Genomic DNA, 24,097 nt, shown 5'->3' on the forward strand with positions numbered 1-24,097 from the left:
TTATACAAAGCAAGATCCCATTTTATTGTTTGGCTTATACAATATACACTATTTAGCCAGAATAACTGAGGATGTTTTTGGTCTACATTAATGAATATTCTAAAGAGAATCTCCATTCTCAACCAATAGAATTAATTTTTTGGTACACTAATAATAGGTAATAAGCTCTTGTTAATATCAAAGCTCTCAGATGTCCTCTAATAATCAGAGCTTGAAAGTTTCATTTGTATCAACAGTCACGTTAGCAGACTATATGCTAGCACATCTATTCCACTAATGCTGCTCTTACCTAAAATATTTCAGAACCCCTTGTGGAGAACTGCCATCAGTTTTCCACACATACATCAGTTTTCTGCCTTGGTCACAAGCTATTTTTCACAAAAAACAATGTTACTCTAATGGAGCGCCAGTCCTAACTGAAAGACTTCTGATTACTTTCAAAATTTAAGCCTAAATTTGAAAGAACAAGTTTGATATTGCTAAGTACAACTACCCAGAATGTGCCCCAGGCTCTAACCACTTAAAAGGAGCCACGGATAACTTGGGTGCACATATTCTATGGCATTTGTTTAAAAAGAAAAAAAAGATTAGCTCAAATTATCATTAATTTTCAGAATAAGACTACTATACAGGCTATGGTGTAGAAAAGAAGAGAAAGAATAATAAAGAGGTAATATTGAACCCCAACCTTAAGAAACCTGTTTAAAAAAATACGTAGGTGGGCCAGGCGCGGTGGCTCACAACTGTAATCCCAGCACTTTGGGAGGCCGAGGTGGGCGGATCACGAGGTCAGGAGATCAAGACCATGGTGAAACACCGTCTCTACTAAAAATACAAAAAATTAGCCAGGCGTGGTGGTGGGCGCCCATAGTCCCAGCTACTCGGGAGGTTGAGGCAGGAGAACGGCATGAACCCGGGAGGCGGAGCTTGCAGTGAGCTGAGATCACACCACTGCCCTCCAGCCCGGGTGACAGAGCGAGACTCCGTCTCAAAAAAAAAAAAAAGTAGGTAGCCGGGCACATTGGCTCACGCCTGTAATCCCAGCACTTTGGAAGGCTGAGGCAGGCGGATCACCTGAGGTCAGGAGTTCGAGACCAGTCTGACCACATGCAGAAACCCCTCTCTACTAAAAATAGAAAAATGAGTTGAGCCTGGTGGCACACGCCTATAATCCCAGCTACTCGGGAGGCTGAGGCAGGAGAATCGCTTGAACCCAGGAGGCAGAGATTGCGGTGAGCCAAGATTGTGCCACTGCACTCCAGCCTGGGCAACAAGAGCCAAATTCCATCTCAAAAAAAAAAAAAAAAGGAGGTAAATTTACAGGTTAACCTAGAGGATATGACCATTATTTCAGTAATGACTCTAGGTATCTACTACATCAAGGTTGAAAACTAAGTATAATATCAATATGCTACCTTACCTACTCTCTTCACTTGAGAACAAAGAAAAGCTGAAACCAATCTGAAAGTAAATCTGATTTTCTGAAAAGTACTTGCTGATCTTATGCATGATCTTTAACTACAGTGATTTATTTCTTTTCGGACCCACATAAATTCATTTTAAGAGTTTTCCTTCATTTACTTTAAGGAGTGAAATGAAAGCAAATGAGCCAGAAGAACATTCTTTCTACAACCTTTTCTCATTCCGTCTCTCCTTTTAGTTAACTCTTTACTTAGGTTATCCTTTTCAACAAGACTTCCAATTACTCTTATTTCTCTGCTCTAAGTTCACTTCACTAAACTGTTTAGATAATGACTGTTAAAAACTCAGATTATTTTAACATTAAGGAGTTACCTAGTCAACTCCAATATGGAAAAACTAATTTTTAATATCATATTTAAAATTGAGTGCTAACTAAAAGCTTATTTCATCTAAACATGGTTCCATGCTCGATATATGACAGGCAAGATTTCCTGTTCTTTTTGAGTATGCAATCTAACTTGGAAAATATTTTACTTGTCAGAGCTATTTGAAAAATAAAGCTAGGGGCTGGGTGCCGTGGCTCACACCTGTAATCCCAGCACTTTGGGAGGCTGAGACAGGCAGATCACTTGAGGTCAGGAGTTTGAGACCAGCCTGATCAACATGGTAAAATCCTGTCTCTACTAAAAATACAAAAATTAGTCGGGCATAGTGGCACACATCTGTAATCTCAGCTACTTGGGAGACTGAGGCATGAGAATAGCTTGAAATAGCTTGAACCCAGGAGGCAGAGGTTAGAGTGAGCCGAGATTGCACCACTGAACTCCCAGCCTAAGCGACAGAGCCAGACTCTGCCTCAAAAATAAATAAATAAAAAATAATAATAATAAAATGAATAAAGCTAGGAAGAATAGAAAACAATATTTAAATTTAAGTCATTAAAAAGTTAAAACAGGCACAGCGGCTCTCGCCTATAATTCCAGTGCTTTGGGAGGCTAACGTAGGAGGATTGCTTGAGGCCAGGAGCTTAAGACCAGTCTGGGCAACAGAGTGAGGATCTGTCTCTACAAAATATTTTTAAAAATTAGCCAGGCGTGGTGGCACATGCTTGTAGTCCTGGCTGCTGGGGAGGCTGAGGTGGGAGAATCACTTAAGTTCAGGAATTCAAGGTTATAGTGAGCTATGACTGTACCACTGCACTCCAGATTGGATAACAGAGACAGATACTCTCTCTGAAAAAATAAATGTTAGGCCAGGCGTGGTGTCTCATGCCTGTAATCCCAGAACTTTGGGAGCCCGGGGCCGGCAGATCATGAGGTCAGGTGTTCAAGACCAGCCTGGCCAACATGGTGAAACCCCGTCTCTACTAAAAATACAAAAATTAGCCAGGCATGGTGTCGGGCGCCTGTAATCCCAGCTACTCAGAAGGCTGAGGCAGGAGAATTGCTTGAACCAGGAGGCAGAGGCTGCAGTGAGCAGAGATTGTGTCACTGCACTCCAGCCCGGGCAACAGGGCAAAACTCCGTCTCAAATAAATAAATAATGAATATAATCTTTAAAATTTTAAAAAAATTCTTTTTTTTTTTTTTTTTTTTTGAGACGGAGTCTCGCTCTGTCGCCCACGCTGGAGTGCAGTGGCGCGATCTGGGCTCAATGCAAGCTCCGCCTCCCGGGTTCACGCCATTCTCCTGCCTCAGCCTCCCGAGTAGCTGGGACTACAGACGCCTGCCACCTCACACGGCTAGTTTTTTGTTTTTTTTTTTTTTAGTAGAGACGGAGTTTCACCATGTTAACCAGGATGGTCTCGATCTCCTGACCTCGTGATCCGCCCGTCTTGGCCTCCCAAAGTGCTGGGATTACAGGCTTGAGCCACCGCGCCCGGCCTAAAAAAAAATTCTTAATAAAACGTTTAAGTATTTTGAAGTGGTACATTTGAAAACATTTTGCTTCACTTGCTGCAAATATTTTATTTGAGGGTTAAATATTAGCCCTCTCCATCAAAGCATGTGTATACAGGACCTGTGAGTAGGAGAAGGAAAACAGATGGTAGTAATGAAAGATTACATTAAACAAAATAAAAATCCTATAGACTTCAGGGGAAAAGAGAACTGTTTTAACCTCCAAAGACCTATTAGACTTCATGTAGTCTCAAATATGAAATCTTACCATATAGAAATAGGATAAGCAGCAGCACATTGTCCAAAAAACTGACCCAGTTTTTACGGATTTTACCTAAAAAATAAAAGCAACTGATATGATAAAAATGTTTACAAATGCTCTTGTGGAATTTTTAAAAGTTAAATGTTTGGTAACCACATGCTACAAAAAGTCAAAGTTATTTTTAAAAGTACTGTGGTTATTCAGATATGCAGACGTACTTAATATATGCGTTTATAATACTGAGCAGCACACTGAGACATTTTAAGAATAGCTCTCATTCTCTGTTATGCATGTTATGTTATTTAAAAGAATCATCTTTTAAAAAACAAATTACATTTTTTTCATTTTCTGCAAAGTCTCTTGCCCTCACTGATATCCACATACCATGCCACAGGTCACCATGGCCACCTCCCACCACTTCTCCTTAAGTGTCTACATTCCAGAGTGGTCTTTTGCTTGTTCAGCAGTGCCAAACCAGTTCAATGGGCTGAACCACACCCTATGCAATGAGGTGTGAAAACCTTCCAAGTTTGCCCTTTCTTGGGTACCCTCCCTCAGCCTCAGGATACCATAGAGAGTTTCCTTCTATTTTAGTTACTCTTTTATCATAATTAATACTTCTTTCTCTCTCCTAACCGAACCCAGACTGCTATAATCTATTACAATAAAACCAAGGCATATTTTACAGCCACTAAATACAGTTCATACCCTGAAACTTCCTCAGACTCAATCCAATTGGCTGAAAGAGAAAAGTAAATGCAACGTATTTTTCAGTATTTACTAATACACAGAAAACTTTGCTGGGCTATGTTGGACACAAACTATAACTCAGTCCTGTACTAGGGAGATAAGATACAAAGGCAAGAACTTGAGTCGAAGCATAATATAAAAGAGGCCCTATGGTGAGTATAAACACTGAGTACCAAAAGGTCCTTATAGAGCCTGAATGCCAAAGTCAGGAAAGCAGTTCTGGCTGGGATAAAATCACCAGAAGCTTTACTGACGTGGTGGTTTTGGGCAGAACTCTGAGGGCAATGAAGCAGGAAAGATGCAAGGCATCCAATCAACCACCCACAGTGGATTCAGTAGCAGGCACAGATGGAAGAAGTAGAGGTGTGGAATTTAAAATTTTTAAGCCCACAAAAAGCTCACAATCTAGAGGAGGAAGCAAATTGAAAAGCAAGTAATCAATATAGCATATTTCATAGAATCTATGGCCATCACTCATAACATACATCCTAATTTCAGAGATGTCAAAATCTGTGGAGAAAGTATACATTTTAGGATTGATGAAAGGTACTATATATCAAGTGCTATAATAGAGGTAGGTATCAGAAACTAAGCGCTATGAAAACAGAAATGAGAGTAACAAAATCTATGTAAAAGAATGGTCAAAATGTCAAAGCAGGCACTGAAGAATTATAAACAAGGAGAGAGGGATCAATAACGAAAAGGGGAAAATAGCAACACCTGCGAAAACAGAAAACAGCTGAGCCACTCAGAAGGAACTGAGAAGACTTTAGGAGAAAAGTTAGGACTTTGTAAGTGTGGTATTAGGATATATGGACTTTCGTCCACAGTTCGTGGCTTGTAATTCCCCTTGTTACAGAATGTCTCTCTAAACTTCTCCTACTCACTTTTCACTTCTCCACTTGGCAGGGCTCTAATTTGATTTTGGGTCATAAGACCCTCTATTTCAGAGAGGGTTCTGTCCCATACCTGGAGGAAGGAATGCCGCACAGAGAGGCCAAGAAGAATCTGAACAGATAGGCTTTGCTAAGTTTAGGTCACACTCTTTTTGTCCAGTCACATTTTGACAAGGGTGTCCATGCTTCAATCATGGACAACCAATAAAGTCTCCATAAAAGGCCCAAGGACAGGGTATGGTGAACTTCTAGACAGTTGAATACAAGGAGGCTGACAGGAAGGTGATCAAGAACTCATCCATGTACCAGGATGATGGTGCACCCCAACTCCATAAGAACAGAAGCTCCTGCTCTTGGGACTCTTCCAGATCTTATCCTACGTATCTCTTCATCGGGCTGTTTATCTGTATAATTTAGGATATCTTTCATAATAAGCCAATAAATTGAGCTAAGTGTTTCCTTGAGTTCTGTTGGCCGATCCAGCACATCAATCAAACCTGTGAAGGGGGGCTGGGCCCGGTGGCTTATGCCTGTAAATCCAGCACTTTGGGAGGCCGAGGCGCGAAGATCACGAGGTCAAGAGGTCGAGACCATCCTGGCCAAAATGATGAAACCCTGTCTCTACTAAAAATTCAAAAATCAGCAGAGCATGGTGGCGTGGCGGGGTCCCAGCTACTCAGGAGGCTGAGGCAGGAGAACCACTTGAACCCGGGAGGTAGAGGTAGAAGCGACCCGAGATCGTGCCACTGCGTTCCAGCCTGGGGACAGAGCGAGACTCTGTCCAAAAAAAAACCTTGAGGGGGTGACGGGAATCCCTAATTTCAGCTGGGCTATCAGAAGTTCTAGAGGCCTGGACTTACAACTGGTGTCTGGGGGCATAAGCTGGGACGGTGTCTTGGGGACAGGCCCCCAACCTGTGGGATCTCATGCTATCTCCAGGTAGACAGTGTCAGAAATTATTTAGAGGACACCAGCTGGTGTCTGCAGCAGAATTAACTGCTTGGCAATGGGGAGAAATCGCCAAATATTTTGAGGTCACATGAGTCTTCTGTACTGATGATTATTGTTTTGGTGTGAAAGCAGAGAAAAAATACGGATTGAGTTTTTTCCCAGACAATAAGTCATGCTCACCATTTGGTCTTCATTTACACATATTAAGGAGTCCAGTAGTAGAAGCTTTGAAATAAGAAAATTGCATGTTCAGATAAGCTATTTTAAAAAATAACACAGGTAAGCTTCAACCCAAAACTACAAGACATGCAAAGAAAGAAGAAAGTGTGACCCAAATTTGGACATGTATAGGTTGGGGAAGGGGACATGGTTGATAAGAGCTAATTGTGAGTGGGCCCAGATGTTGGAGTTAGAGGATAAAGACTCTAAAACAGCTGTTGTATGTTCAAGGAATTAAAGAATACTATATTAAGAAAATTAAAGAAAAATATAATAACAGAAATTTCCATATAGAATATATATATATATTCTCCTATACATGTGAGAAATAAGAATGAACTAGAAATTTTAAAGCTGAAAAGCGTAATAAATGGAATAAAAAATTCATTAAGTAGGCTTAACAGCAAATTTGAGATGGCAGAAGAATTAGTGAGCATGAAGATAGGTCAACAGAAAGTATCCAACCCAAAAAACAGAGAAGTTCAAGAAAGGAGAGGCTACAAAGACAGACAGATAAAAACATTTAAAGAAACAATTATGACTTCCCAAATTCTAACGTAAGCACTAATCTACAGATCCATGAAACCCAAGAAGCCACCAAATATAATAAATACAGAGAACGACACCTAGACAAACTGTAGGCAAAGTACTGGCAGATAAAGACAGAGGAAAGTTGAAAAGAGAACGAAGAAAATAAACCCCACAGGGAAGTAACGATACGACTGACTTTGCATCAGAAAAAAAAAATATTTGACAGAAGGCAGTGGTATGACATACTCACAGTTTTAAATGAAAGAGAAAATTATCAAGTGTTAAATGAAAGAGAAAAGTATCATTAAAAGTAATGGGAAAAACCACAATTACTTTTGCACCAACCTAATACATTCTTATACAACTATCCTTCAAAAAGGAAGGCGGGTGAGGATTCTGGGAAGATAGTGAAACAAGCAGCAACAGAAATCAGCTCCCCACCTAGACAATAATTGCTCGGGCAGAATCAATCTGATGTGAGGAAACTTGTCCTCCAAGTATTGAGGTTCTGCACTCTGATCACTGATTGCTGCTTTTTGTCATAGAAGAGCAGACAAAGAAGTGATCACCCTTGCACTTTGGCCCCATTGTTGCAAGCCCCTCCTCCTCTGGCTGAAGTGACTGACAGGGAATTTAAAGGGCTGGCACTTCTTTCCCCTTCATTTTTCTGCTTTTCCCCACTTTGGAAACCAAATACTGAAGACTATGACATTCAAAATCAACCACATATATGAAGAAATATATGACGGGAAATTAGAAAGTCACTGTGAATACTCTGGAGAAGGTGTAGGCTTTTACAAATGGGCAATAAGCATATGAAAATATGCTCAACATTACTACTCATTAGGGAACTACAAATAAAACTCCAAGATGCCACCTCACACCCATTAGGATGGCTACTATCAAAAGAACCAGAAAATAACATGTGTTGGCAAGAACAGGGAAAAATTAAACCTTTGTGCAGTGTTGGTGGGAATGTAAACTGCTACTGCTGTTCTGGAAAACAGTTTGGCATTACGTCAAAATTTAAAAATAGAACTGACATTTGATCCAACAATTCCACTACAAGGTATATACTCAAAATAATTAAAAGCAAGGTCTTGGAAAGAGATTTGTATAACCACTTTCAAAGTAGCTAAACCATAAAAGTGTTCATCTGCAGATGAATCAGTAAGCAAAATATGGTATATACATACAATGGAATATTATTCCACCTTAAAAAGGAAGAAAATCCTGACATGCTGCAACATGGATAAACCTTGAAGACATTATGCTAAGTGAAACAAGCCAGTCACAAAAAGACAAATACTATACGATCCCACCTATGTGAAGTATTTAGTCAAAATCATAGAGAGGGAAATTTGAATGGTGGTGCCAGGCGCTGAGGGGAAGGTAGAAAGGGGAGATATTGTTTAATGTGTATAGAGTTTCATTTTTGCAAAATAAAGAGCTCTGGAGATGGATGGTGGTGACAGTTGTATAATTAATGTACTTAATGCCAATAAAGTATATACTTAATGATTAAAACATACATTTTATGTCAATTTTACCCTAGTTCAAAAAAATTGGGGGACAAATGAAGGCAAAATTGAAAAATTCCATTACAGCAGATTTGCTCTAGAAAAAATATTAAAGAAAATCCTTCAGGCTAAAAGGAAATTGTAACAAATGAAAACTCAGATCACGGGACAGAATAAAGAATACTGGAAATGGTAAATATGGAGTATATAGAAGACTCTCTTGATTGTTTTCTTAATAAGTATAAATTATATGAATATAATCTGTGTTGTTAGGTAGATAACATACGTAGATATAATACAGATGACAGTAACAGCACAGAGGAGAGTAGAAAAAAAATAAAGCTGTGTTGGAGCAAAGGTGCTATATTTTACCAGAATTATGTTAAGTAGAAGTAGACTGTCATATTAAGATGTATAATTCGTTCTCTGCATCAAGTGCTATACATAAATAGCAATAACAGCTAAACAATTAGGGGAATTAAAATGGTATACTTAAAAATGCATTTCAACACGAAAGAAGACAGCAAATGGCAGGAGCAAATCAAATAATATTTAAAACCTGCATTAAATGTAAATTGACTAAAACCTCCAATAAAAAGGCAGAGATGGTCAGTCTGGATAAAAAAGCAAGATCTAACCATATGCAGTCAACGAAACTTTTAAAATCCAGAGATACAAATACTTTGATTTTAAAGGACAGAAAAAGATAAGCCATAGAAACAAGAATCATACCAAATCAATCAAACAAAGCAGATTTTAAGACAACATTCCTAGAGACAAAGAGAACTACTTCGCTATAATAAAAGGGTCAATATACCAGGAAAATGTAAAAATTTTAAGTGTACAGGGACCTAAAACAAATCCTTAAAATACATAAAGCAGGAACTAACAGAACTAAAAGAAGAAACAGTTTCTGAGAGGCAGTTATTGAAATCTCCAACCATATTGTTGAAGATAGAACTTGAAAGAAAAACAATGAGCATATTGAAGATTTGGACAATATCAACCAACTTGACCTGACCATTAAATTACGAAATGCAACCTCCAAACAGCAGAATACATGTTCTTTTCAAGCACATGTGGATTACTGTCCAGGATGTAGAACATGCTTGACCAGGATACAGCAATCTTGTTTTAAACAGTCAAGATGGTAAATATTTACACTTACGAGCCAGATCTGTCACAACTATGCAATTCTGTCATTCTGGTGTAAAAGAAGCCAAAGGCAGTATGTTTATGAATGGCCAGGGCTGTGTTCCAGTAAAATTTTATTTACTAAAGCAGGTAACCTACATATGGGCCATACTTTACAGACTTCTGTGCTAGATCATAAAACAAGTCTCAATACACTTAAAAAGACAAATTATGCAAGGTATGGTCTTCAACAGAATTAGAAATCAACAAAAAAAAGTATGCTAAGAAAATCCCAAATATTTGGAAATTAAACACCATGCTTAGAAAAAACCCATGAGTCAAAGAAACTGAATTCGAAGAATATTCAACCACATGACAATGAAAACACCACGTATTAAAATAGAATACAGTTAAAGAAGTAAATCCAGTATAATTTTAAATAGTTATACTAGAAAAGTAGAAATGGAGAAAATAACTTAAGCTTCAACTTCAAAAAGCTAGAAAAGAGTAAACCAAATGCAAATTAGAAGGAAATAACAAAGACCAAGAAATCAATGAAACTGAAAATGTAAAGGAAAAAAAAAATCAGTGAAACCAAAAGTTGGATAAACTTTATCTAGACTAATGAAGAAGGGAGAGAAGATACAAATTATCAGTACCAGGGATAAGGAAGGTGACATCACTACAGATTGTACAGAAATCCAAAGACTTATAAAGAAATATTATGAACAATTTCTGCCTACAAATTAGGTCACTCAGATAAAATAATAAGACTTCTAAAAAGATACGTATTACCAAATTACTCATGAAAAAATAGAAAATCAGAATAAAACTATGCCATTAAAAAGTTGAATTCATATTAAAAATCTTCCCTGGTCCACATGGCTTCAATGGTAAATACTGCCAAACAATTAAGGAAGAAGTAATACCAATCCTATGAGAATTATTTCAGGAAATAGGGCAGGAAAAACTACCCTGTCCAACATGACGTTAGAGGTTCCAGTCAATACAACCAGGCAAGGAAAAAAATGAGAGGTATACAGTTCAGGAAAAAAGTAGCGAAGACCCTCTGTCTCTAAAGATAACATGATCTTGTGTGTAGCAAATCCTAAGGAATCTAAAAAGTAAATTTTAACATGCAAGTTTAGCAAGGTCACAGAATATATGATCAATACATAAAAATACAATACTTCCCAATTTTAAAATGTACAATGAAGTTACAGTAATCGGGTCAGTACAGACTTCTAGATCTATGTTTATGAGGTAGGTATAGACATGCAGATCAATGGAACAGAACAGAGTCCGGAAATAAATTAGTAATTATGTTTTCCCCCTGAGATCAGGACAAGATAAAGTTGTCCTCTCTCACCATTTCTATTCACATTGTAACGGAAGTCTTAGCAAATGCAGTAAGACAAGAAAAGAAAATAAGAAGTACACAAACTGAGAAGGAAGAAATGAAGCTGACTTTTTTTCATGCATGACATGACTGTCTATGTAAAAGACTCCAAAGAATCAGAAAGAAAATTACTGGAATCAATAAACGATTATAGATAACACTGGAGGACAATGTTGTTAAGATAACAAACCTTCTCATCTTGATCTGTAAATTCAATGTGATCACAATCAAAATCTCAGCAAGTGACTTTGTGGACATCAGCAAATCAATTTGAATGTTTATATGGAAAGAAAAAAGACTGAGACTAGCCAACATGATACTGAAACAAGCCTGATACTACACCTGATTTCAAGACTTATTACACAACTATAGTAATCAAGACAGCGCGGGAAAAGAACAAACAGATCAGCAGAACAGAACACAGCACAGAAATACAGCCCCATAAATGTAAACTGACCTTTGACAAAAGGCAATACATAAAGAATAATCTTTTTAACAAATGATGCTGTAACAGCTGGACACCCACATACAAAAAAAAAAAAAATCAATCTAGACACAGATCTTATATTTTTCAAGAAAATAACTCAAAATGAATCACAGACATGAATGTAAAGTGCAACACTATAAAATTTCTAGAAAACGACACTGGAAAAATGTAAACTGGAATAAAAGGCAAAAATCTAGCGGTAGCCCAAACATGGCACAAAAACTGTATTCCAACAGAATTTACAAACGGCTTTCTTCCTCTATACTCAGCAAATCTAGCAGAAATTTAGTGAATCCAGATGACTAGTCTAAAGAGATATTTCTGTAATGGATTAAGCTTAGGGAATTAACTTTATATAATTCTCACAAATTATGAGGTCCTCTGTTTCTAGAATAAGTTAACATTTCCTAATTGATTTAAAAGAAATAAATATTTTAGACAAATATTTTAAGGGTAAAACTCAGTTCTATTACCTATATTATAGTGAAGCACCTAGTACCTACACAAAAAAATGTCCATATACATATGGCCAGTGACTATCTTATTAAACAGAGTAGATATAAAACACTTCTATCATTATAGAAAGTTCTATTGGAAAGTACTGCTCTAGGCCTACAAACGTGGGCCGGGCCATCTTGTGTTTTGGTTCTCAGTATTAGGAGACGCACTGAATTCCACTTGTGCTTGGGATGTGGAAAGCTGCAAGAGAATGTTATTTTCACCTCAACAATAAGGGAAAAATTCTAGATGATCTACAAAATAGTAAGTTTTCTTAGGCTTATCAGAGAGCTAAAGTCACAAGGCAAATAAACAAGTGTTAAAACAGCTAAGGAAACCAGACATAAGAGGAATTTACATTCACAAGCTCTTTTCATAAGCCCAAGTAGTCATGAGAAAGATCTCGAGTAGGATAGAAGTTCAGCATCCTTGGTGACACTGTCAGTCACATGGGAAATTAGAAAATATCTGAGCTAGAAAATTAGAGCATAAAAACTCTCTGCAATTCTTACAGTAATTTGCATACAGATGTTTATACATTTGTTTAAAATGTAATAAAAATGTACATAAATGTTCACAGCAGCATTATTCATCACAGACAGAAATTAGAAAGAACCCAAACGTTTAGTCAACTGAAAAATGGAGAAATACAATGTGATAATCATACAATGGAATATTATTCAGCCACAAAAAGAAATAAAGTATTTGTAAATACTTCAACGTAGACAAACCTTGAAAATACTATTGTAAGTGAAAGAAGCCAGATGTAAAACAGGTAAGGTCACTTACACTTTGTGAGGCTGAGGTGGGAGGGTAGCTTGAGGCCAGGAGTTTAAGACCAGCCTGAGCAATATAATGAGACCCCATCTATATCTGAAAATTAAAAAAAAAAAAAAATCTAAAAGGCAACAGATTATATAATTCCTTTTATATGGAATTCCAGGATAGGCAAATCAGAGAGGCAGAAAGCAGATTACCGGTTGCTAAGGGCTCAGGGGATGTGAAAATGGAAAGTGACTATCATGGGCATGGGCTTTCTTTTTGGAGTGTTAAAATGTTCTGTAACTGGATAGTGGTAATGGTGGTACAACTTGGTTAATATACTAAAAGCAGTGGTAATGATGATACAACTTGGTTAATATACTAAAAGTCACTGAATTCCATTCTCTAAGAGGATAAATTTTATAATATGCAAATTATTTTTCAATAAAAAAATGTATGGGGTACAGCTAAAGTAGTAGAGGAAAAATTACAGCTTTAAGTGCTTAAAATAGATCAAGTCACTAACCTGATCATCCAGAAAAATTAAAGCAAAAATAAAGAAGATCTAAATAACTGGAAAGAAATACCATATTCACAGAAGGCTACATATTAAGATAACAATTCTACTCCAAACTGACTTATACATTCAATGCCCTTCCAATCAACATCCCAGAAGGCTTTTTCATTAAATAAGTTAATAATGTGATTCTAAAATTTACATGATGCAAACAGCTAAGAAAAGCCAAAATAATTCTGAAAAAGAGAAAACAACATTAGATTACTCATGCTACCTGATTTCAAAAGTTTCTAGAAACTAATGAAAACATAATGTATTGTTATAAAGACAGACACAGATAAACAGAAGAGTCCCAAAACAGACCCATATGTATATATTCAACTGATTTTGACAAGGTTACCAAAGCAGGTAATTCAGTGGAGAAAGAACAGTCTTTTCAACACATGATGTTGGAAAAACAGAACACTTATATTGCACCAACAACACTTATATTGCACCACACCATAATCAACATGAAATAGATGACAGACCTGAGTGTTAAACCTAAAACTATTTAATTTCTAGAAGTAAACACCTGAGAAAATCTTTGTGATTTTAGGGTAGACAAAGATCTCTTAGATAAGACACCAAGAGCAAGATCTATTAAAAAAAAAAAACTGATGAATTCCATAAAAATCAAAATTTTCTGCTCTTAGAGACTAGAGAAAATGTTTGTAGGGCACACATCTGATAAAGTATTTATTTCCAAAATATATAAAGAACTCTCACACCTCAAGAGTAAGAAAACAACTCAACCAAAACATGGGCAAGATATGAACAGACATTTCATCAAAGAACAAGGATGGCAAATAAGCATGTGAAAAGATGCTCATCAGTCATTGCGAGAAAGCAAACGAAAGCCATAAGATACTACCACCTACCTACAAGAATGAGTAAAATTTTAAAATGCCATGTGATGGAGTAGTAAATATTACTCTCATGTATTTCTGGAGGGAATGCAAAATGCATACAGCAACTCTGGCAAAATGCTTAGCAGCTTTTTATAAAGTTAAACGTATACTTATCACACAAACCACCAATCTGTGCCTATGCATTTACCTGAGAGAAATAATAATATATGTCCAAAGACCCATATGCAAACATTTGACAGCCACTTAATTCATCATTGCCAAAAACTGGAAAACAAATTGCAGTACATCCATATAATGGAGTACTATTCAGCAATAAAACGTAACAAACTACTAAAACATCAACAACATGATTGACACTCTCAAAAATATTATGCTAAGTGAAAGAAGACGGATATACAGGGTCACGCCTACTGTCTGTATTATATGGCATTCTAGAAAAGAAACTCCCACAGCTATACAGACAGAGAGACAGAAATCAGACCAGTGGTTGCCAGAAATGGGGTAGGGAGAAGACTGACTACAAAAGGTACAGGAGGGAACCTTAAAGAAACAAAACAAAATCTCTAAGAGGCAATAGGATAAACACTGCTCCTTGTACTATTATATCTGTGTTAGTTTTCTGAATCATGTACTCTGGTGCTTGTAAATAATAGTAACAAACATGTACTAACCTCTCACTATGTTCTCACAATATTCTATACCTTTACGTGTATTTACTTTTAAGTTATATGAGGAAAGTATAATTATTACTTCCATATTATAGTTGATTGAACAGACACAGGGTGGGGATTTAAACAACCTCCAGTGACAGAGCCGGAAATCAAACCAAGAAAAAACCAAACCCTGGCAATTATGCTATAGACTTTACTCTTAATTATTCAGTCATGATGAAAATGTTTTAATCTCTGCAGAACACAAATCCAAAAGTGTATCCTAAAATGTCTGTCAACACCAGCTTGTAACAGTAATAGGGCATCAACAAATAATAATGCTATGACAAAGTACTTATCTTTTAAATTTTAAAAACATATACCTTGTAAAAGAGTGGTTTAAAAATAAAAACACTGGGTGAGGAATTAGACAACTTAATATTTATATATTAGAGATTACAAAAATGTTTTCACCTTTTTATAACTTCATGTGGGTTACAAACAACTTTTCAGAATAGTTAGAACTGTAATTACTTCCACTTTCAATTAGTAATAATGAAATTTTAAATAAATGTCATTATCTATTATAATTCTGTAGCCAAAACATTTTCTCTATCTTAAGAGAAAACTGAATGAGATTCAAAAGTATCAATTTGTCAAGAGTCAGAGAGTATTTTATGCCAGAACTCAAACACAAGTATTCTTATTTTCAAATACTGAAGCTATTTCCACTGTAAACCTAATTTATTTAAATGTATTGTTTTTAAAAAGAAAACAAAGGAAAAACTCACTAGAAAACCTCCCAGTTTCTGGGTGAGAATGTTTTATCATTCCATCCTTCTGTTAATATGATCCTTCAAAGCAATGATATCTATAATTTCTTCTACTAGATTATCAACTTCATATAACCTTGTATAACCAACACATAAAACAGCACCTGCTTCATATTGTATTCTACAAAAATTTCTGTTGAATTAACAAAACAATATCATTCCACTTAAAAAAAAGAAAAGCTGTAATGAACAAGCTAATCCTAAAACTTATGAAAATGCAAGGGACCCCATATAGCCAAAGCAATCTTGAAAAAGAACAAAGTTGAAGGACTTATGCTTTTGGATTTCAAAACTCATTACAAAGCTACAGTAACCAAAACTGTGCAGTAGTGGCATAAAGATACAACATACTGATGGCAAGGGAATGGAATAGAATTGAGAGTCCAGAAAAAAACCCATACATTTATAATCAATTGATTTCTGACAGAAGTGCTAAAACCATTCAACAAAAGAGGATATTTTTTTTTAACAGTGCTAAGATAAGTGGATATCCACATGCAAAAGAATGAAGTTGGAACTCCTCTCTCACACCACATACAAAAATTAACTCGAAATGGATCAAATACCTAAGTGGAGGAACTTGACATATAAAATCTTTAGAAGGAAACAGAGGTGTAAGTTTTCATGACCTTCAATTAGGCCAACAGTTTCCTTAAATATAACACTAAAAGCACAAGCGACAACAAAAATTAATTAGACTTCATAAAAATTTAAAAGTCATGCAAAGGACACTATCCACAGAGTGAAAAGGCAATCCACAAATATGCTCAAAAGGGACTCAAATGATTCACTACCAAAAGAATCCACTAAACACAAAAGAAGACTAATGGAGAAATGAGGGACAAAAAAAAGCTATAAGGCATATAGAAAACAGCACAACCACATAAATCAGTCCCTCTTTATGAGTAATTACTTCCAATGTGTATTAAACTCTCCAAAAACAGAGATTGTCAGAAAGAATAAACACATGATCCAACCACATGCTGTTATGCACTTCAAATTCAAAGACAAAGAGACTGAAAGCACAGAAAGTTATTCCATGCAAATAGTAAACAAAAGAGAGAAAAGACAGACTTTAACCCTGCAAAATTCAAAACAAAACAAAAAACGGCAGGGTGTGGTGGCTCACACCTGTAATTCCAACGCTTTGGGAGGTGAGGAGGGAGGATTGCTTGAGCCCAGGAGTTCGAGACCAGCCTGGGCAACATGGTGAAACCTCATCTCTACAAAATTAGAAAAGAAAAAACAGACTTTGAATTTTTTTTGTTTTAAAAAAAGGTTACAAAAGAGAAAGAACCCAAAATATATATAGCAATGAAACACTTCAATACAGCAAGAAGGTATAGCAATTACAAACATTTATGTACCTAATAACAGACCATCAAAATATAGGAAGAAAAAACTTGACAGAATTGAAGAAACAAACAGTTCTACAATAATAGCTGGTGACAACAATACTCTATTCTCAATAATGGATAAAACCGCCAGAAAGGAGATAATATAGAACTTAACACAACAAACCACCTAGGTCTAAAAGACATATGCAAAACACTTTATTGAACAAAGACAGCATATGCAATTCTTCTCAAGTACACATGGGACATTTTCCAGGATAGACAATATGCTGGGCCACAAATTAAAGACGAAAATTAAGTTTCAACAGATTTAAAAAGATAGATACCATACAAAATATCTTTTCCAACTACAACAGGATGAAGTCAGAAATCAGTAACAGAAGGAAAACTGGGAAATAAATTTGTGGAAATTAAACAAGATACTTACCAATAGATCAAAAATAAAAATGAAAGAATACTGAATGAAAACAAAATCACAATGTATCAGAACTTATGAGAAACCGTGAAAGTAGTACTAAGGGAAAATTTTATAGCAAAAATGCCTACTTTCAAAAACAAAAAAAAAATCTCAAATCAAAAACCTGACTTCACAAACTAAGTTGTGAACTAGAAAAAGAACAAACTAGGGCCGGGCATGGTGGCTCACGCCTGTAAACCCAGCACTTTGGGGGGCCAAGGCAGGTGGATCACGAGTTCAGGAGTTCAAGACCAGCCTGACCAACATGGTGAAACCCCATCTCTACTAAAAATACAAAAATTAGCCAGGCGTAGTGGCGGGCGCCTGTAATCCCAGCTCCTCAGGAGGCTGAGGCAGAGAATTGCTTGAACCCACGAGGCGCAGGTTGCAGTGAGCCAAGATTGAGCCACTGCACTCCAGCCTGGGCGACAGAGCAAGAAAAAAAAAAAGAAAAAGAAAAAGAGAAAGAATAAACATTTAAACCCAAAGCTTCCAGAAAGACAAAATTGAATAAATAATAAAGACTGTGACAGAGATAAAATAGAGTGCTCACTTCAGCAGCAATATACACTAAAAGAGAAAAAAGAACACAGGAAAAAAAAAAAAAATCAATGAAACCAAAAGTTGGTTCTTTAAAAAGATCAACACAATTGACCAATCTTTGGCTAGATTAAGAAAAAAAGAGAGAAGACTCAAATCACTAAAATCAGAAAGTGGGACATTACTACTTATTCCATAGGGGACAAGAAGGGTTTTAAGGGAGTATTATCACGTCTTGTATGCCAACGAATTGAATAGCTTACATCAACACATTCCTATTAATAGAAACACAAAAACCTACCAAGACTAAATCATGAAGAAATAGAGAATCTGCAGACACTTACAACTTGCCAGGAAACTGAATCAGTAATCAGAAATCTCCCAACAAAGAGAAGTCCTGGTCCTGATGGCTTCACTGGTGAATTCTACTAAAACATTTAAAGAACTGAACCAACACTAATCCTCAATCTTTTCCAAAAACTGAAGAGAAGGGATCACTTCCTAATTCATTCTATGATGCCAGCATTACCCTGATCCAAAAGCCAGACAGACACTGCAAGTAAAGCATATTATAAACCAGTATCACCTTATGAACACTGATGGAGAAATCCTTAGGAAAATACTAGCAAACCAAATTCAGCAGCGTATGAAAAAGATTATATACCATGACCAACTGGGACTTATTTATGAATGTAATGTGCTCAAAATTCAAAAATGCAAATGATAGTTAACTCTGGGTGATTTTTTTCCTTATGTTTTTCTGTTGTCTAAATGTCCACAAAATAGAATATTTTATTTTTTAAATTTATTATAAAGTATTTGAAAAATACACAAGTGTAGAGAATATTAAAATAGTTACAAACCTAGCTATTCAGACTTTCAAATTCAAAAATAATACATTTGCTTCAGAATATTTAAAATTTTTTTAGCTGACATAGTTGAAGCTCCCTTAATACTGGCCACCTCAGTACCACCCACTCACCCTCAGGAAAACCCATTATCACAAAGCTGGTGTACATGCAACTTATCTATCACATTTTTATACTTTCATTATAAACTGCTATTAACAAACATAGTATGGTTTGTACTGCTTAAAAACTTACATCAAAGATTTCTCATACTGTACATATTTTATCACAACTTATTTTTCCACTAAGCATTATATTATCAGGATCAAGGCACAAACGCATGTATTATTTTTATAATTAAAAATATTATATAGTTTATTAAAAGGCATTCAACAGAGGTTCTAGATTTTGAGGTTTTTTTGTTTGTTTTTTTTCTCAGCTGCACACAATAAACAGTTTTTTAAAACACTTTTTGAAAAGTATAGCAGCACTGGCAACATCCTACTGCTTGGTATCATCTTCATTTCTATGGGTATTTTTCTTCTCTTTTAAACTCAAGATTAAGACACTGTCTATACAGATCACATAGAAACATTCTCCTCTGGAATTCCATGCTAGAGCAAAAATACTCATTAGCCAAGTAGTTTTGAACAATGTAAAATAATTATTAAAGAGAAAATTTATGCTGTCATTCACCTAGCTACCTAAAAATATACTTAATAAAATATACAAAAACGTATTGACACACACAAATTTTGGTAATTTCTATCACTGGAAAATTATAAGCTAAAGCTAAAATAATAAATACGTAAATAAAAGCAAGCTCTAAATTGAACCCAAGATTAAGTAGCATCATATTTCATACGTAGGGGAAAAAATAATTAAGTTTAAATAGCCTGGTAGCAGCAAAATAAATAATGCTGGTTTCAGAAACAATTTAAAATTCTAACCCATCAAAAAATGCTTCAACTTTCCTGGGTAACTATTTCTTACCTATCTCCCCAAAACAAAGAAACAAAAATATCAACAGATTGTTTTATGATAGCCCTTCTTTTGGAGTTCTGACTTATTTAAAAAGGATATTATCATCACTGGTAAATCAGCCATAACAGGACTTTTGTGAAAAACCATGATTTATCTATATATTAATCTAGTTACACGTAACTTGAGAGACGCCTGACATATTTTAAAATGTTATCCATTATTACATTACGAACAGTAATACAGATCTCTGCACGCAACTCTGTAATTTGTAAAAGACAAATCTGCGTACAGCCTAAAGTGTTTCACGAGAAAGGTCACGAGTATTAATGGCAGCAAAACATTAAATGTTACTTACCCACAAGTAGTATGTGAACTGAAGTGCAAAAATAGCAATGCCTTCATTATCAAAGGATCCAGCTACTGACCGAGATATGTAGCCTGGTACAATAGCAATAAAACAAGCAGCTAAAAGTCCTGCTCCTTGGTTCCAAAGTTCTCTGGTAAGCAAGAAAGTAGATATAGATGTAAGGCCGCTAAAAGTTGGGGCAAGGAACACACATACATCTCTTATGTGAACTGTTATGTTCAATGTATTTAAAATCCAATGAATAAGGCCAGCTGTTATCATCAATCCTGGGTAAACCTAGGAAGAAAAAAATGGAAAACTTAATTACATATAAAATGAAACACAAAAATATTAATATATGTACTCTTCTTTATTATTACTTTGTTTACCGTAAGTTTGAAAACAACATCTCAAAACAATTTGCCTTCTTTATAAACTACAAAAAAAAACCCACACCATTCTGTGTTGCATACAAAGAACTAGCTCATATATGGAGGAAATACATAAAAAGATCAGAGAGAAAATGAAACAAGAATGATTAAAATTGAAAATGCTTAACAATGGAATGATTAAAATTGGAAATGTTTAACAATGTTAACTGTAGGTAACTTTCTTATTGATCCCACTAACTTTTTTTTTTTTTTTTTTTTTTTTTTAATCAAAACAGGGTCTTAGTGTAGCTTATCCTTGAATTTGGGGTTCTAACATACTCCAATTTTGCCCATACTTGTGTGTACATAAGAAAATGAGAAAAGAAAGATAAGATAAAGAAAAATTACACACAAAACTATTTAAGTCATATTTATAAAAAAAAGTCCCTTCCTTTCAAGCCCTAGATTTGGAAAGTAAGCAACTCTAGCTAGGAAAAGAGGGAACAGTCAGTTGGTGAATTCAGAGATAATGTTTTGGGACTCCTGAAAAATTAAATTTTTTTATACCACATAAATACTTAGGGATACAAGCGAAATAATAAACTAGAAGAGGCCAGTTAACAGTTAGACCCACCCTCATTCTAAAAGAGAAACATTAAACATTAAAAGGATTCAAGAATAGTAAACAGGACATTCTTCCTGAGTTACTATTCGGTGACTAAAACATGCATTTACATCTGCTTCCTTAGGTAAGTCCTAAAAGACTCTTTTTTTACTCCACAACAGAAACTACAAAGGTTATAAATTTCCTTTCCCTGCTCTACAATTTGTAACTGCAACCTCTCTCCCCCACACTCCCGTCTTTAACTCTCTTGCTTTTTCTCCATAACACTTACAATCATTTGACGGACTACTTATTTTACTTATTTACTTTCTATTTCTTAACTGCCTATGCTCACAAGAATGTAAGCTCCAGAAGAGCAGGAAATTTTTCTCCAGCATCCAGAAAAATAACTGGCACAAAGTGGATGTTCAATACCTACTGCATGCATGGAAGGAGAAAGGGGGAAGGGGAGAAAAAAAGTATGATAATTCATCCACATTCTCAACACATAAAAATTTTGTTCCTCTTCAGATTCAGTACTAGGTACCAGTGTGTGATTCTGTCAGCAATATGAGGGGGAAAAGAAGGAAGTGAATTTAAAAATACTTTTCAAGGTAAGTCAATATATCCATATAATACAGTAGACTGAACTGACACACACAAAACAGCCAAGATTCATGGAAGTACTACTAAATGAAAGAACCAAAAATAAACCAACAAATAAAATCCCAACAACAAAAAAAGCATAATCAAGCTCAAGATAGGGAATTCTCCAGATGCCAAAAATGAAGAGGAAATTCAAAGTAGGTGCTGACGTCATGGGAGCTCACAGGAGACAAGAAAAAAGCCAAACATTACCAGGCCTGATACAGGCCTTAAGGAATGAAAACGGGGGGGTTTCACCCAACACAGGGATCAAAGTGAAGACCTAATTACCAGCAAAAAGTCAGGACCAGCTTATGAAACTAGACAAATTCTATTCATCCATCAAGGAACTCTGCTTGCCTTCCAATGCTCAGAGCAGAAACAAAGTCCTAAAGGAGAATATGGAACTCATTCAAATGTGTGAATGTGGACTCTACATTTATAATAACCTTAAGTAAGTATAAGAAACCTCAAACTAAGTAAAACTGTCCTAAAACCAGTGAAACCCCTAAAATTCTCCAGCAAAGGCAAATGAGAAAGATTATTACAGGGATTATCCCAAATCTCAGGACCTCAGGACTCTCAGAGAAAATAGGCTTCCACTGAGGATTAATTTAAGATAAAGGTATAAACCACACAAGAAAAACTATAGTTATCAAATGTAATACAATTTAGGTATATGATAAGATTAGCACCACAAGAACTGCAGGTAATAGCTATCTGCCATAGGTACTACTCATTTAATACTTTTCCAATTCCACTACAGAACACAGTAACTACTATTGTGCCTTAATCTCTTTATGCCTTTCCATTTACCTCAAGGATAAGAAGATGCCCCAGACTAGAAACACAACACCTTACTATCATGGAAAACATGTTCTTTCTAAACACAAAGGGAACATTTATAAAAATTTGGATATATCCTAAGCCACAAGTCAAGTCTCAATAATTTTAAAGGATTGAAATTACATAGAAGGTGTTCTCTAACCACAACATATTTAAAGTACAAAGCAAAAAACATAACTGGGTAATCCCCTTATGTTTGAAATTAAATACAATTCTACATAATCCATGAGTCAGGGAAATTACAATGAAAATTAAGACACATTTTGATTGAAATAATGAAAATACTACACATCAGAACTTAGGAAATGCGGCTAGTACAGTGGTTAGTGTGTAGTTTCTAGGCTTAAAATGCATCTCTTAATAATGAAGAAAAGTTGAAAATTACTGAGTAAACCATCTCAAGAAGTCAGAAAAAGAACATTAAAATAAACTCACAAAAGTAGAAGAAAATAAATTAAAATTTTAAAAATGCAAAACAAACATATACTAGAAGTAATCAACAGAGTCAGAAGTTTCTTTGGGTTAAGAAAAACCCTCATAAAATGAATAAGCCTGGCAAAATTGATTTAAAAAAATCAAACATATATTTCTCCAATACAAGACAATGTTGCCTTGTCTTTCACCTTCAAAATTCTCCTTATGCCCCAAATCCTAAAAATATATTCGCTTTTATGTCATCTTTCTGGATATCAGAAGTCTACATGAACTATAATCTTTAGTCAATTACCTGGAATAATTTGGAGACATTCAGGGCCTGAAAAATTCTAATTATCCGATTATTCTAGATATATAATTATCATGATTATTCTATGTTTTTATCTCCTTCCAAATTCCTTTTTCAACCAAATTGCTGTAAGAGCAGATACACAAATAACCTGAACTTCATTCAGATGCATTGTGATAGCGGATCCCCACCCAGCCTCCACCACTTGTCAAAAAGAGTGGCTAGTGTGAGATAACCCAAAAACAGGTTGGGTATTAAGGGGAGGAGGTGTTAAGAAAAGAGCCTAAGTAAGCTGAATATTGGATAATAAGCCACAGAAAAATTTGTTAACTATACAAAAAGCTTTCCAAGAATCCCTACCACCTTGGCAATTAATGATTTACTCAAATAACAATAAATGTTATAATTAACATAAAGAACTGCTAATATACTTACAGTACCACCTACTATTCTTCCTAGTGGATACCATGCTCTTTCATCAAACCAATTTAAAAATTCATAGAACCCATGAGATGCAAGATGATGTGTTGATCTATAGTTAAACCTAGAGAAAAGAGAAAAAAAGAAATGTTATAAAACTGCTTAATAGAAACAGCTCCTTCTTTATATCAAACTCTGTGGCTACATAAATATATCTCACAGAGCGTTTTTATCAAACTTGAATAACATAATCTGAAGATATCAAAAGAACATGCTTATACCTCTAATATAAATAAAAACACCCCCAACCTCAAACC

General features: G+C 35.5%; 1 protein-coding gene across 3 annotated transcripts in view; it reads right to left on the reverse strand.

The window, feature by feature from the left end:
- The window catches only part of LOC105470958 (STT3 oligosaccharyltransferase complex catalytic subunit B), a 104,108-nt gene that overhangs the window by 37,806 nt on the left and 42,205 nt on the right, over positions 1-24,097 (reverse strand). For all 3 annotated transcript variants that reach the window (XM_011723324.3, XM_011723325.3, XM_011723326.3), the window contains exons 2-4: positions 23,796-23,904; positions 20,180-20,467; positions 3,589-3,654 (exon numbers count right to left, since the gene is read on the reverse strand). In XM_011723324.3, the coding sequence (XP_011721626.2) occupies positions 3,589-3,654; positions 20,180-20,467; positions 23,796-23,904 (463 nt within the window). The remainder of the gene's footprint in view (positions 1-3,588; positions 3,655-20,179; positions 20,468-23,795; positions 23,905-24,097) is intronic.

The sequence above is a fragment of the Macaca nemestrina genome, chromosome 2 (assembly GCF_043159975.1).
Source record: "Macaca nemestrina isolate mMacNem1 chromosome 2, mMacNem.hap1, whole genome shotgun sequence".
Taxonomy (NCBI): Eukaryota; Metazoa; Chordata; class Mammalia; order Primates; family Cercopithecidae; genus Macaca; species Macaca nemestrina.